Source organism: Alosa alosa, chromosome 8 (genome assembly GCF_017589495.1).
Source record: "Alosa alosa isolate M-15738 ecotype Scorff River chromosome 8, AALO_Geno_1.1, whole genome shotgun sequence".
Taxonomy (NCBI): domain Eukaryota; kingdom Metazoa; phylum Chordata; class Actinopteri; order Clupeiformes; family Clupeidae; genus Alosa; species Alosa alosa.
Window position 1 is genome coordinate 12,894,798 of NC_063196.1, and position 13,199 is coordinate 12,907,996.

General features: G+C 41.9%; 2 protein-coding genes across 2 annotated transcripts; one reads left to right on the top strand and one right to left on the bottom strand.

Annotated features, from left to right (window-relative positions):
- Window positions 1-3,949: 3,949 nt before the first annotated feature.
- On the bottom strand, window positions 3,950-5,901 carry LOC125299055 (calcitonin gene-related peptide-receptor component protein). The gene is made up of 6 exons (XM_048250132.1): window positions 5,717-5,901; window positions 5,558-5,594; window positions 5,246-5,341; window positions 5,022-5,116; window positions 4,599-4,656; window positions 3,950-4,236 (listed from the first exon to the last, which is right to left on the bottom strand). The coding sequence occupies exons 1-6, from the start codon at window positions 5,722-5,724 to the stop codon at window positions 4,105-4,107; spliced, it is 426 nt and encodes a 141-aa protein (XP_048106089.1). The 5' UTR covers window positions 5,725-5,901; the 3' UTR covers window positions 3,950-4,104.
- Window positions 5,902-7,835: 1,934 nt separating this feature from the next.
- Window positions 7,836-12,214, top strand: paqr8 (progestin and adipoQ receptor family member VIII). The gene is given in 3 exon segments (XM_048250558.1): window positions 7,836-8,063; window positions 9,312-9,544; window positions 9,546-12,214. Coding segments are annotated over 2 exon segments (1,083 nt in total). The 5' UTR covers window positions 7,836-8,063; window positions 9,312-9,463; the 3' UTR covers window positions 10,548-12,214.
- Window positions 12,215-13,199: the final 985 nt, after the last annotated feature.

Sequence of the window (13,199 nt, forward strand, 5' to 3'; positions counted from 1 at the left end):
GCCAGACGTCCGGCTTTAGGGAGGACAGTCCTGATTTTCAATGCCCTGTCCTGTGTCCTGCGCAACATCAAGCAGGATGCGTATTTGTCCTCCTTTTTGCTTGAAGAGCGGAGTTCTAGAATCTTTGCTGGGACGAAGCACAACGTCCAATGCCGTAACACTCACTCACTCACCCACTTGTGTCTGTTTATGGTATTATGTCTTTATTTTGGTTGTGTGTATTTTCCTTTGTTATTGTTATGTGCATCACTTACTCTCTCCTTTTTTAACTAAGGAAATTACAAGACAAGACCTAAACACAAATAAACTATTTATTGAGACGGCCTCTATTTTCATTTACTTGAATAGCCTGTTCTGTGTAGATTATTTACTGCAACCAAACACTTTGCTACACATGTTTCCAATTCCAGGAAAAGATTATATCACTTTGTTTCAGAATCGGAAACTCACATGTGGTTTGCACAGGAAACCACAACCGTAGAGACTTATTTAAGCACTTGTGGCAAGTTTGCTCTTACTTGCTTTCCATAGACGTAACTACAGCACTAATTCTCATTAGATGCACACCTTACACTGGGGCAACATGCAGGTTCTGAACGACTCAAACTACACCAGCACGGTATTCCTGGGAACATCGTAGTCATGGTGGTCATCCTTCGCCACTTTAAAAAGGACAACTTCACCCTGCATCTGCTGCTGAATCTGGCTGTCTCTGACATCTTATATTTGATCTCCTTAGCTTTTCAATATTAAGCAAAAATATTGTATATAGCTTTACGTTTCTCAATACCTGTGTGAACCCACTTCTTTGTACTTGCACATACAGACAACTTTTTTGACATTTTGGAAAAGCGGAGAAAATAGGGAACAGCACTCAGGACTCTGGATTCCAGTTGCTGCTACTGGAAGAAACTGGAATCCATGCATTTCCAATGAATTATTTTTGGAATCTGATCCCTTATCATACCTGTTCATTCTTACTCGTTGCTCGACTTATCGCGGACTAAATTCAAGATGGCTGCAAACGCTAAACTTTGTGAAGATACTGTCTGTATAAATCGTCTTGTAAGTAAACTACCAGTGCTTTTTCAAAGTTCTCAATGTCTCGTTTTAAATGTCAGGGCCCTTGGAAGTCTACCAATGAAGTGTGGAGATACATTGAGCCTCGTAAATGGGTGTAAAACAGTGATTTATTTGCATGGCTAGCCCGATGCCGAAGCACCACTATTGAAAAAAGCTGTTGGTAGCATCGGGCTAACTAGCCAGATTTTGGAGTGCAGGGGACAAGCCAAGATGGGCTATGAGACATACGTTCACACTCGGTATCATGTTTCAATACACTTTAGGTCAATATCACACCGGAATTCTCCTTTAAGAGGTTTTTGCTTAAACATTTACACTGTTCAAGAACCAGGCTGTGGTAGAGGTCAAATAAAAATGCAGAAAGTAAGAGGTTTAGGCTGCACTGTATTATATCATAGACATATAAGAATTCTAGTCATTGTATAATAAACATAACAGAATAACAGTCCAAAGTGACTTAATGTGTGATAGTCCATGTGATTAATTGTAAAGATACTAATATAGTATAAGTGTATATACTCTTTTGATCCTGTGAGGGAAATTTGGTCTCTGCATTTATCCCAACCCAATCCGGGAATTAGTGAAACACACTCAGCACACAGTGAACACACAGTGAGGTGAAGCACACACTAATTCCGGTGCAGTGAGCTGCCTGCAACAACAGCGGCGCTCGGGGAGCAGTGAGGGGTTAGGTGCCTTGCTTAAGGGCACTTCAGTCGTGCCTACTGGTCGGGGTTTGAACCGGCAACCCTCCAATCACAAGTACGAAGCGCTAACCAGTAGGCCACGGCTGCCCCCAACTAGCTATTGGCCTGACATCAACTAACCCATTGGCCTCAGCAAAGCTTCTTGATTGTAGAATTTTAGAACAAGAATTAAAATAGCTTTAGGGCCCTATCATGACAGTCTAAAGCGCATCGTCACTAGTCAAAAGCTTATTCAAATTTAGTAGGGATGTCCAGTCCATATTGGGAGTGTTTTCGTAATCAAATGTCGAGCGCATGGCGCAGGTTTCTAGGTTTCGAAATCAGTCATGGGTGTGTTTGGAGCGTAACATCATTTAAACCAATGAGAATCTGTCATTCCCTTTAACGGCGCAAAGCACGATGTCAAAGAATGCATTATTATTTTGACGGTCAACGGCGCATTTGAAGGAGTCTGCTTGCAAGACCGTATGGAAAAGTCATTCCACTAAACCTTTTTTTGCTTTACTAAAAACCTAACATAGCCTTTACACATTTGCACTCGTCTATTATTTGAACTCATTGGCAAAGTGAAACTAACTTCACCATGGTGTCAGTCAATGACAAGACAGGTATAGGCAGTCAGTTACTTTCACTATTGACTGACAATGGGTTACCATTGAAAACATAGGCTGGAAAAAGCAACACTTACCCTAATATTTTTCGAATGACTGAATAAAACAACATTTATCCTGCAGAGGAGTTGCTTATAGTGCGTCTTCAGCTGTGCTCTCGCCTAATTGCGCAGCGAAGCGGCGGTCATATAGCTTTAGTCAGATTTTTTTTCTTTTTTTTTTCTTTTTCGCATGTCCAAATTTCCGTCAAGGATTCCCGGGACACTGTTAGACCGGGGTACACGAAACTTGGTGGGCATGTAACCCCACATGGATAGCATGGAACCATCATTTTTCGTTTTGATCTGTAGCACCCCCGCTGGACTGGACCCCCAGAAAGGAGGGTAGGGCAGACACAGTTTTCTGTGAATATCTTGAGAACCGTAGGGCCTAGGATGACCATTTTTTTCCGCATGTTTGCCTCCAGGGGTCATCTTAACCCATTCCATGTGCACACATGTGCATAAACAGATACACATGCACACACATACATTCACAGTAATCATACGTATGACACAAACTCACACAGTAGACATATGTACGCATGCATGCACATGCACAAACATAGGCACATACGCAGGCACACACACAAGCATGCACACACACACACACACCCACACACATAAACATAAACATAAACATGTACATGCACACATGAATTTCTCAGAATTATGAACAGGCAAGATGGGGGTGGGGTTGTATAAAATGAATTTTACATGTGAAATCTATGAACTAATCATGTTTTGGTACTTTGATACAAGTGAGAATTGAGTGTGGATAATGCAATTTAGTGAGACAGTTAGAATCATATAGGCCTTTCAGCGTGATTTCTTTTTGTGGAAAAAATGTGCTGGACTGGGCGGCGGTCATATTTTGTACCGCTCTGCGGTACATCTAGTTTGTAATGTTTTGCATGGATGTGCGCTGGTGCGCATTCATGGAGGATAGAAGGATGGTGCGTTGTGCACCCGCCAATATGACTGTTGACAATGCGCTCTTAAAATAACATATAAACAACGATTTAATATAACATATAAACAACGATTTTTTTTTGCGATTTTTGGACAATGCGCTAGGCAACTCCCTAGGTTGTTAATTGTCAAACCCCTGGGCGCATTGTTTAAAAAAGTAAATGTGCAAAATAAGGAAATACACTTTGTGCCATGCAGGTGGAAAACGAGTTTTACGCCATGCGCCAGGGTGAAAAATATGGCCCTTAAAATAACATATAAACAACGCGAGCAACGGGAGCGACGCAACGGACCCACAATTAAGTTCGGCAACGGATGCGTCTCCAGCACTGCAACGCACGCAACTGTGTGTATGAGCCGTAAGTGTGTGTCATAACTAAATGCAGACTGCAATGGTTCATGTCATTTGTATTTTTTATTGTTATTATTAATGTTTGTTTCCCTTTCCATTATCTACCTATCTATCTATTTCCAGAATGATTTTATACAAAACATAACTGAAAACAAATACATCAGAAAGGGTCTTACACTGTACAACTTGTGAGATTCTATTTTTTATTCAGACAGTAAAAATAAAATTTTAAATAAATATTTCACACTGGTCACAAACTCCTTTCTACAAATATATTTGTTTTCAGGGAAATCTACATACACACACACACACACACACGGGATACAATGAAAGAAAGGGTTCTACTGGTCTGCTGAGGCCTCCATATCGGCCTCCCCTTCTTCTGCAGGGTCTCCTGGGAGAACGTCTGTCACCTTCTGGATGAGTTCTTCAATCTGCTCTTCCGACAGTCTTTCCTCACTCTCCTCCACCATCTGCACAGACAACGTTTGCATAACTACACTAACCTGCAAGCTATTTGAGCAAAATAAATATTTTGAGAGAGAGACAGACAGAGAGAGAGAGAGAGAGAGAGAGAGAGAGAAGAGAGAGAGAGAATCATCTGTGGTATTCATTTGTCAATCAGTGACACAGTCGATTCAGAGTTTTGCTGAGATCACAAAGGGAAACCAGAGTAGGCCTAACATGATTCTCCTTAATTGTTGTTGTGTTTTCTCAGTCTTTAGAAAATATGTCTTCTCCTTTACCCAAAAAACTCATTTAGTGGTTTTGAGGCCATCTCAGAGCAGAGATGTGCACACTAACAGGAAACTGATGAAAGAGCAAAGTATCTCACCAGCTGGATCTCGACAGCAGTTTGCGGCCTATGATTTAGGAGCTGAAGCTTCTCTGCTCTGTTGGTCAATAACACATAATAGATTAATCAATGTCTGCTTGCCAGAACTAAACATGAACCTACAGAAGTTTTATAGAAAACTGTAACTGATCAGGAAAACCACCTTTTCACACCAATCAAGCCCTCCACAGGCACATAGCATACACAGTCAACTCTGTCACAATACTTTAAATGGAAGAAATATCATTAAATATTTTCCTAGTATCTAGCCTACTATTGGTATTAACTAGGATAACGTAATCGACATTAGTAAAATAACACCCAGTACTTTTAGATGCAAATGTCAAATGCAAAAAGATCTTTCTGACTGCCTTGTCGAAGTTGGACATGGTCACACATAAATTAGTTGTTTAATACACTAACTTGGTGAGTTTGTGGCCGCGCATGGTGGTGAGAAACTCCTTCACAATCTCGGGATTCTGTCGAGAACATGCCGTTTTGGAAAGGTACTTCAAAGTCTACAGGCAGAGATAAACACACAATAACAGTCAGTGAGCATAAAACGTCAAATTGTGTGTATCTGGGAGTATCTTCGTTATAACATCCATTTTAATGTGTACAGGCAAAATTATTATGTGCCACCTGACCTCATACATAATGGTGTTCAGATTCTGCTGACCCGTGCTGTGTTTTTTACCGCTCTCTTTCCTCTTCTCCTTGAGGTCTGTGAGGAGTTGATACACCTGTTAAAAATAATGGGCAAACACAGCTCAATATTTTAACCAAAACGGGAGGGGGTGTAATCTCGGATTGATTGTTTATATGTCACTTTCACTGAATAATTTACGTTTTGAGGCAACAGAGGGAAACGTATTAACACTGGCAACACACGTAAACAGCAAGACATGTAGCCAGAGCCCTTGCTGGCATTGTGCTACATGGGCAGTGTGTAACCTCACCTCATAGTTGCTTAGCATTCCCGCATTTGCATCCCTCCTGAAAAGCAAATGTCAATATGTTTAAACAACACATTAAACGGAAACAATAATGCTATATACTGGAAAACACAAACGTCTCAACAGGTTTTATGCCATCAATAGGAAGGTGATGTTGCTTACACGTCCATGTTGATGTGCTGTTGTCCGACTTCTTTAACATCCCGTCAAATATAACGTCTATATTACCTTAGTTCCTAGTTTGATCTTTAGAACACAGACACATATGACGTCGCACAAGTTCACTAGGATGGTAGGCCTATGTCATAAAACGTATAAAAAAACAAAGGCAGTATTTTAAGCAAAAAATAATGGATGAAACACACGAATAAGTAAGAAATGCAAAAAAGATACCGGAAACGTAGTTTCACAGCTGTATCACCGTAGGGCTCTGCGCCGTTTGACTCTATTATGCCATCTACCGGGAAATCAATGCAAGTAGAATGTTTGATGCACAGTAGTTTTAGTCTTTTTGTGGTTTCTTTCTGCTGAATATTTTATCGTCCTGAGGGGTATTTGAAATACGTGGTTTAGTGACAAAACTGGGTAAGTTAACTCTGAGTAAGTGGTAAACCTCCTAATAGAAGAGCTGTATGGTTTCATTCTCCTTGGCGAAAAAAACAATGCCATAGGGCTCTGTTGTAGGAGGTTACCACTTACTTTGAGTTGACATACCCAGGTTTGTCACTAAACCACATAGGCTTCTTGGTATACCTCCCTGCTTAAGCTGCGAGAGTCATGGTTACCCTTTAGTATCAGTGGACTGGCCACACCCAACACATCCCTCCCTGTTAATTACTGTTCATTTGATTACAAAAAGGCAGGGAACCCATTAAGGATGATAGATACTCTTTCAGAGGAAATTGTTGTCAGCTATAATCTAGGCCTAGGCGTAGATAGACTAGGCCTACACCACTGTTAAAACGCATACAAAACTTATTCAGCTATCTGAATACATATGAATACATACTACTTTAGCTTATAAAACACTAGCTCTTGGCCATGTTCATTTTGTCAAAGTAGCTCTTGGAGGAAAAAAGGTTGGAGACTCCTGCTGTAGTGGATATACCATGATGTAGTAGTAGGCTGTAGTGGGTATGATCAACCCCAAATGTTAATACATATCCTTGCCTATTTTAAGTGGGTATACTGAGATGGTGATGGTTTTTAAGTGGGTATACTGCGTAGTCCTGCCTATCACGTAGACTACACCACTGCGGTCCGGTATGGGCTGACTATGTGATGGTGCTATGGTAGAGTACGGTAGGTAGTGCAAAAGTGAACAGTGCAGGGATTGAACAACAGTTACAAGACAGTAACAAGCCACAATAGCTTTGCTTATTATTATTAAACTTTAACTATGACTATGAAAAGACAAGAATGTAAACATAATAGAATTGCTTGACAAACAAGAACAAATAATATACTTTAAGAACAATATAAAACAGGAAAATATGTAGATGTTATATGACCACAGTCCAGATTGTGTAGGATGGCTAATAGCCTGTAAGACAGCCAGGTGTACAGCAGACAAAGTGATATAATGGTAGGGGCTGAGAGAGACAGGCTCATGCTGAAAAGTCAATTTCTCCCCTCCCCTTTTGTGTGGTGTTGAAAAGTTGGATGGCCCTGGGGACAAAGGACCTCCTCAGCCTGTCTGTTGAGCATGACAGTAAAAGAAGTCTGCCTCTGACCATGCTCCTCTGTTTATTGAATGTGCTGTGTAGTGGGTGGTGGTCATTGTGCATGATCGCCAGCATCCCACTCATGGTCCATTTCTCTGCAGTTGTTGTGAGTGACTCCAGCTCAATGGCAACAGCAGAACCAGCTTTCCTTACCAGCCTGTTCAGTCACCCAGCATCCCTCTTCTTAATGCTGCCTCCCCAGCACACCACAGCATAAAACATTGGAAATGACTGACTGGTAAAAATCTACCTACCTACATTTGTTCTTTTTATTTTTTTTATTGGCTCTTCTATTCTAGGCTGCCTTTTTAAGAAATGGCAGAGACAACCAATGAAGCTAATTTCGGCATATTTACAGCATTTTGTCAATTAATGCCTAATTAAAAATGTGTCATAGATCTAATGTGGCTAGGTTGTTTTACTTAAGGTTTTATTGGCAATGTGGCCAAGTTTCATTTTATCATTTTAATAGGGAGCTGACGCCTCAACTGAGACGTTGGTGGGTGTGTTTAGTACTGAAAGGCATTCAACCCAACTCCGCCCTCTAGAGCGCACATATGCGCTGCTTCAGCTCAGCGTTCTCGTGATTTGAGTTTACTCGAAAATGTCAACAATCACACACTAGCTTGCAGTGGGCTACTGAGCGAATTCATCTAAATCACAGGGTTATAGAGTTAGGCTTACCCCGAGAATGGAGGTCTGAAGCCCCCTGTTACGGAAGCCCTAGAGGAGACTGCAAGCGCAAACAAGCAACAGGTGTTCTCGAAAGAATTGGTGTTACTAAGGTACGTGAGTTGCTGTTCGTATAAATGTAGGAGTGGTGAAATTGTGTTTAGCCTAATACTGATCGTTGCTAATCTTTAGCCTGCATTAGGAATGTTATCAGCTAGATGTGAATGAAATTTGGGGACATTGTCTATATTGCTGTAAAATGGAATAAAATCAGAACCATTTCCTCATGATATTACCATGTGATGTGAGTAAAGTCAGCATCAAATCAGTCTGTATTTTATTAATTTAGACATGGACTAAGATAATGGACACTTAGCCTACTCTCCACTGATTTGTAATTCCTCAGGGACCAGCCTACAACTAGGCTGTCGCAGCAGTGACTGCAGTGAACATTCATTTTTAGGTCAAAACCTGTACAATAGCTTTACAACAAAATGTAGTGAGAGACACTGATTTAAATCTTCATCTTATGTGATCATCTACTACATGACAATGAGGTAGCACCCACAAAAGTTTTTCTTGCTGTTTCTTCATCTCCTCAGCCTGGGGTGATGTTGACACCCTACTCCTCCTCCTGTCGGTCCAACAATACTTGTTCAGAAATAACAATAATAACGATAAGGGACTGCCCAATCTTTCCCTTGGACTCAAATGTCTTGATGGGTGTGACCATCATTTGGACACCAACTTCTTCCCTTGGGTCATAAGAAATACACACAACCTGGTGCAAACATACTGTCTGTTTTGAAGACACTATAATTTATCAGCAGAATGCAATTACCAGTTTGAGAACCTCTCAGGTGCATTTTACAAAAAAATGGGGAAAGAATCTCAGTCAATTCAGTCCCATTTGTATGTCGGTGGAAGTCATTTTTTTGAGGACTTGTCGTACAACTGTTACTGAACTTACATGTTTAGCAAAAGTGTCTCATAGGTCTTTTCCTACAACAAAGAATTGTCTCTGTTCAGGTTCACGCTTCAGATATCGAACTGTCCAGAGCATTTCAACCAAACAAACTCTGTTCAGAACCTGAAATGTTGGTTAGGAGCTGACACCAAACAAATATTATAAAATATTTTTTTTCTGTGTACTGGAATGATTGTGTCATTCTACAGTTCAGTTATGCATGCAACATCCTCAGTTGATGGGGCATGCTTGGTTACATTCATCAAAATTGTGGAAAAGTAGGCCGATTCACTAGATAGCACCAAAGTTTTAAAAATTCTGAACATAATCGGGTCTAGAGATACTGTGCGCATCTCTATAGCTCCATGTAATTATACCTTGTATTTATCCACAGGACATCTGGACAATCTTCCTCCTGACCCTTTCTTGCTCACTCTTTGCTCTTTTGTTTTGTCTTGTATTCTCCTGTCTCCTTCCTTTTTTCCCTTTTCTTTTTTTCTTTGCTTTTGTTTTTCTCCACCATCCCCTCCCCACTCCACCGTCGTCATGTCAACAGTCATCCTGCAACGCCTGAGCACGCTGTCCTTGACCGTGAAGCAGCTGGGCAACCTGCCGCGGCTGTCCACCTCCCTCCCCACCCTCCCCGCCCCCAAAACCCACTGTGCCGGCCGGTGACGTCCCTAGCCTGTTCCGCGAGCCCTACATCCTGTCCGGCTACCGGCCCACAGGCCAGTCCTGGAAGTGCTACCTGCTGAGCGTCTTCCAGTGGCATAACGAGTCGCTCAATGTGTGGACGCACTTACTGGCCGCACCTGTGCTGCTGCTGCGCTGCTGGGCTCTGCTGGCCGTCACCAGCGGCGACGACGGCGGGCACCCGCTGCTGCTGGACCTCTCTGTGCTCCCCCTGGCTCTGTACGTGCTCTCGTCGCTGACGTACCTGGCATGCAGTGTGGCGGCACACCTGCTGCAGTCACACTCCGAGCTGGCCCACTACTCGCTCTTCTTCCTGGACTACGTGGGCGTGGCCGTCTACCAGTATGGCTGCGCCCTGGGCCACTATTTCTACTCCGCCGAGGCAGCCTGGCGCAACACGGGGGGCCTCAGAACCTTCTTCCTCCCAGGTGCCGCCCTGTTGGCATGGCTCTCCTGCGCCTGCTGCTGCTTTGCCAAGGCCCACTACCGTCGGCCGTACCCGCTGCGCCGCAAGGTGTGCCAGCTCATCCCCACCTCCCTGGCGTACTTCCTCGACATCAGCCCCGTGGTGCAGCGCCTGGTTACAGGCGACTGGGAGCGGGACGCAGCTTTGCCGTTCCACGCCGGCCAGGTGGCTTTCTTCCTGATGGCGGCCTTCTTCTTCTCCTACCCATTCCCAGAGTGCTTTCTCCCAGGCCACTGTGACATCGTCGGCCACGCCCATCAGGTGTTCCACCTCTTCCTTTCGATGTGCACTATGTGCCAGTTGGAAGCGCTCTTCAGGGACTTCGTTGCGCGGAGGGAAGCCATCCTGGAGGTACATGGAGAAGAGCTCGTTGTGGAAGCAAGCGTGTCTTTCTTCATTCTGGTGCTGTGCTGCTTGGCCACAGCAGGTTGGATGCACAGGACTGTTCACAAGCAGCTGAAGAACAAATAGCCATAGAACCTCTCACCGTTTTTCTTATCTTGTTTAGACTAAATCTCAATTTGCTATGAGTAAAGATGGGTAGATACCACTGACTTAAGAGTTGTATTGAAACATAGCAATATTTATGAAATGTTCATATGATTATTTATAAATAAATGGATGTAATATAACATATAGTATGCACATTATGGTTTTCATATGAACGATTAACTTAAAATTTTCCAGACCACTTTGCCATTGTGCAGTTGCAAATCAAAACGGAAATACTGCCAAGTCTTTCACAGTGCTATCAGATAGAGAGCTCTAAAGCACATGCAAGAGGATTGAATTTATTTGGGTTCTGTTGTGTGTTGGCTGTATCGTCTTAATATGTCAGCCCCTCAAAAAAAAAAAAAAAGGTCAGCATTTGTGAGTTTACAGTGGCAACCCTGGTGGGTGCTGTGTTCATTCCATTGTGCTTTAATCTATAGCTCAGACAACATTCCTCCTGGAACCACCGGCTGCTCTGGCCTACTTGAAAGCCAGCTTTGGAGTCTGGTCAGCCGCCGTCCCTAAAAAGATTGAATGGAGGAATAAAGCTGGATTAGGGTTTTTTTTTTTTTGTGAAAAAAATGAGCGAAACCTCACTCGCTAATAGAGAGGGAAGTGGTAGAAGAGGGGGTTTGAACCAAGACATCTGTTTTTATTATTTTTTGCAGATGTGTCTTTTTTTTCTCTCTTTTAGCATTTAGAATTGGTTAATGACCAATCTGATTGGACAATCTGCTTCTGGTCCAATTAGGAAGTACCTTTGTCTTAATGCAAGTGCTTTGAAGGCTATGCTGCTAGCAACTAACTCTGAAGGCTATTCCTCTAGCAAGAGTTTTTTTGTAATGCTTGTCGTACAGGCAACATGCACTGTTTACACATTGTTAAAACATGATTAAACATCTATTCTGATTTCATTCAACACAGAACAAAGAAAGCTGTTGAGTACCTTGGTATGCAAACCTATTGTAAGCAGTATTTTGGCAAAGCTGTTTGCAGGGCTAAACAGCCAACAATTCAGTCATATGTTTTACATTTTGTGATTAATTCCTCCTGGGTCCAGAGCAGCATCACAGAATTTAACATTGTTTACTATATTGACCATAGAGTGCAACCTACAAGACTGTCCAGTAATATCCAAAGCAGTCCATGTAGACTCCTCACACTATAAGAAATGAAATAGTTACTTATTTACTCAGAGTAACATGAATCTGGTCTTGCTTACTTCTCATGTTTATCAGCAACAAGGCCGCATTGTACTGCCTGTACTGAAGTTGCATTCACCTTTATAAAACAGGCCAGGATGAGGTCATCTCTCACACTCTCTCTCTGACCATGTAACTATGGCCATGTGTTTTTCTCTCCGTCCTCTCTCTCTCTCATCCAGGCTTGGTATTATGTCAATTAATATCAATACATTTGAGAACTGGGTACATACTACAGTCACATACTGTGTAACCTCTGAATAATTACCTCAGCGATCTTGTTAAAACAAACCAACACTTTTGTATCGTGGCTTCAATGTATTTTTAATTCAGGATTATTTTACAGACTGAGTGTAACTAGGTCTAGCTATAACAAAAAAAAACATGACTTGAAATGTCTGTGGGTTGTAACATTGTAACACTTTTTTTGTCTGATCACATATCATATGCAATAAAAATGATTATGTATTAAACCAGTCCAATAATTTTCACTCATAATTTGTGAAATCCACTGACATAATCTTTAAGCCGGTTACAATAGCATCATATCTGCTGCCAAATAGTCCCTGGCATCATGTTCATATTTGTTTTTATATCAACAGCATTGTGTAAATTCTCCTGACTATAAGAGCATTAGAATGAATCTGGAGAACTTTCACTACTCCCTCACCAACAGGAAAAAAGGTTTTGGAAAAGGCACAATAATTTTCTTGTTAAAGAACGATCTTATGAGTTTTAGGATGTAAATCTAATCAGATCATCCACTTGCAGTTTACAAACTCAGCCCTCCTTAACCTAAATAGAGAAATATGTTCACAGATTTAAAGCAACTGCTCACTCAGTGGATTCCACTGCCCTAAAGTGACTGAGTGAAATGAACTCTACGAATATCAAAGATGGGAATGTGACCATGTGCCCATATTATCTTTTCAGAATGTTGTCAAGTAGGTCTTTGTCAAGTTAGAACTCTCCTTTCCATTGCTCAGGCCTTGTAGATTAGTAGAAGTAGTAGTAAAATTGTTTTTGATGTGGTCATACAAAGTCCAGAACATTTTGAATTTTGAGGTGTTTAAGCTTTTACATTGCCAAATCCTACACCAAGGAGTTGTCACTAACAAATGAATGTGATTATTTAATTTTCTCAGGAATTAGGATGAGCTAGACATAATGGCTCCACAAGTACAACAAAATAGCCTACCTAATGCATCTAGAAAACAAAAAAGGTGGACAACATCAGACCCTTTTTCAGGCATGCTGTTGAAACCCATAAACCACTAATAGCCATTGGGAGTGACGGAGATGCTGGAGCGGAGTTTTGGACTTCACACCGCGGGTGCATTTTTTTGACGTGACAAAGAGAGGAATGGAATGAGGGCTTAACGCTTCAAGCTTAAAGCTTCAGACAGACGATAACATCCCTGACAAAAGA